This window comes from Trachemys scripta, chromosome 19, assembly GCF_013100865.1.
Source record: "Trachemys scripta elegans isolate TJP31775 chromosome 19, CAS_Tse_1.0, whole genome shotgun sequence".
NCBI classification, from domain to species: domain Eukaryota; kingdom Metazoa; phylum Chordata; order Testudines; family Emydidae; genus Trachemys; species Trachemys scripta.
In genome coordinates this window covers 14281460-14283960 of record NC_048316.1, presented here as the reverse complement: position 1 = coordinate 14283960, position 2501 = coordinate 14281460, and the positions used below count along the sequence as shown (strand labels likewise).

Sequence of the window (2501 nt, the reverse complement as noted above, 5' to 3'; positions counted from 1 at the left end):
TTCTTCAAAAAGAACAGGAGTACTTGTGGCACCTTAGAGACTAACAAATTTAAATTTGTGCCACAAGTACTAAGGTGCCACAAGTACTCCTGTTCTTTTTGAGGATACAGACTAACACGGCTGCTACCCTGAATCCTCTTCTTCGTTACCCTTAGTTTATTTTTCTTGATTTTATTTTATTTTTCTGTGTGTGAGAATGGATGGGAAAGGGAATGTAGTGGTGAGAACCGGACAATACCCTAGCAGTTCTGTCTTCAGAGGAATATGATGTTATGACCGTGCTACATTAGGCACAATGAAATGATCTGAAGTGAACAAAAATGGGTTAATTTTTTCTAATCATGAAGGACTGTTGGTTATTTACATGTTATTGTAAATGTCCAAACAGAATAAATGTGGTCACTAATTCTACTGCTCCATCAAACTGGTGTTTTATTACAGAACAGAGCCACACAAAACTATGTGGTTTTAGTTCCTAGGAGTTTAGAGGTAAAACAGAATAATACTGTACAGCATTTAAGCTACCTATGCAGTCATACCTCAGGTAACACACAACATTGAGTAGCACATAACAGAGTACACATTCAGTATCACCCTCAGTCTTACACTCAACAAGAGAGTATATAGCAGGTGCTGGAGTACCGGCGTCAACGGCGAGCACTTCCGGGATCGATCCCAGAACATCGATTGCCTGCCGCCGGACCCGGAGGTAAGTGTAGACGTACCCACAGAGTGCACAGTCTATACCCAGGGCACCACACAACATGCAGAGAGCCATACCCAGGGCAATACAGAATATGGAGAGTAACACATGGCAGCATGAACCATACACAGTCCATATGCAGGGCAACACACACCAGAGTCTGCAATCCACAAAAAGGGCAACACAGAGCATGCAGAGTACACATTCAATACCCAGGCCAACATACACCATGCCCAGTACACAATCCATACCCAGAGCAACACACAGCTGCATGTAGCATACACAACCCTTACCCAGCCAGAGTAACACGGTACACAACCTGTACGCACAGTAACACACACAGCATGCAGAGCAGGGTGGATTTGATTTAAATCACTAGTCAGGAAGACTTGATTTAATCATGGTTTTCTACATAAAAGTGCAATTTTGTTGGTTGTTATAACCTTAATACATATTCTTCACAATCAGAGATAGAGGTAGGTTTCATTTTTAGAAGGTACACGCTGTATATATTTTAAACAGTGATTTATTTTGAAAACTTTTCAGATTAGTTTTACAGCTATATCAGAAAACGAATGATTGTTTGGTGAAGTCACTGGGAAACGAACTATCTCCAATTCAACAGGTTAATCATTAATATTTGGAGGATTTTCTTGCCATGCTGTAGTAGGAAGAGAACTATCACCAGACAGACATTTAAATTGTTTTAACTAAAACAACAATGTTAAGTATTCTGGATCTTTTTCTTCATCAATTATTTTAACAAAACAAGCATATGTCCCTCGCTTCTCACGTTTATCTCCAGACTTATTCCCCATGCTCAGATCTATTCCACCCCCAACAATCTTCTAGTCATTGAACTTTTTGAAACTTTCTACTTTTAGAGAGAGGTGAGGGATTGACTCTGGTTACACAAATTTGCAGAGGGACAATAGAGCTGAGGTCTGTTATTTCTCACCTCTATATATTATTTATTTATTTAAAAACATTTTTGCTGTTAAAAAGCATGTTACCTCTGGAGACACACATCCACAGTTTGAGAACTGCAAAACTAAGCATCTCTGATGGTATCTCTAGATTGAGCACGGAGTCCTATTAGGTAGATAGAAAGATTAACCTAAATAATCTATACAGAAGCCTGTGAAACCCCATAAGATCGGGTCCCTAATTCATGAACTATTAAGAGCTCATTTACAAAACTTTTCTTAAACATTACATGACTATATTGTCTCATACTATGGAATTAGAATTTATAATCCCTATTCCATGATGAGATATCTTTGAGCTATAATGTAGCTTAATTAAAACTATCTTTAGATAGGTTTTTTCCGCAAAAAGCATTTTATCAAAAAAATCCTATTTAAATAAAAAAAATCCAATTACAATTTTTTTTTAAAATCAATGATTTTATCCACCCTGATGCAGAGCACACACCCCAGGCCCAGCGTGACACACAGCATTAGGCCTGGCACACACAACCCGTATGCAGAGTAACACACACACACTATGCCCGGCACCCAGAGCGACACACATACCAGGCCCAGCAAACAACCTGTACTTAGCAACAGAGGGTCCTGTGGCACCTTTGAGACTAACAGAAGTACTGGGAGCATAAGCTTTCGTGGGTAAGAACCTCACTTCTTCAGAAGTGTACTTAGAATGACACACACACACCATGCCCAGCACACACAATCCATATGCAGTGACACACACCACGCCCAGCACACACAATCCGTACGCAGAGTAACACACACACACACCACTCCCAGCACCCAGTGTGAAACATACATGCACCCTG

General features: G+C 40.0%; 1 protein-coding gene across 1 annotated transcript in view; it reads left to right on the top strand.

The window, feature by feature from the left end:
• The first annotated feature begins 196 nt into the window (after window positions 1–196).
• Window positions 197–2501, top strand: part of PINK1 (PTEN induced kinase 1) — a 20366-nt gene continuing 18061 nt past the window's right edge. The window contains exon 1 of the mRNA XM_034753661.1: window positions 197–220. Coding sequence (XP_034609552.1) covers window positions 197–220 — 24 coding nt within the window. The remainder of the gene's footprint in view (window positions 221–2501) is intronic.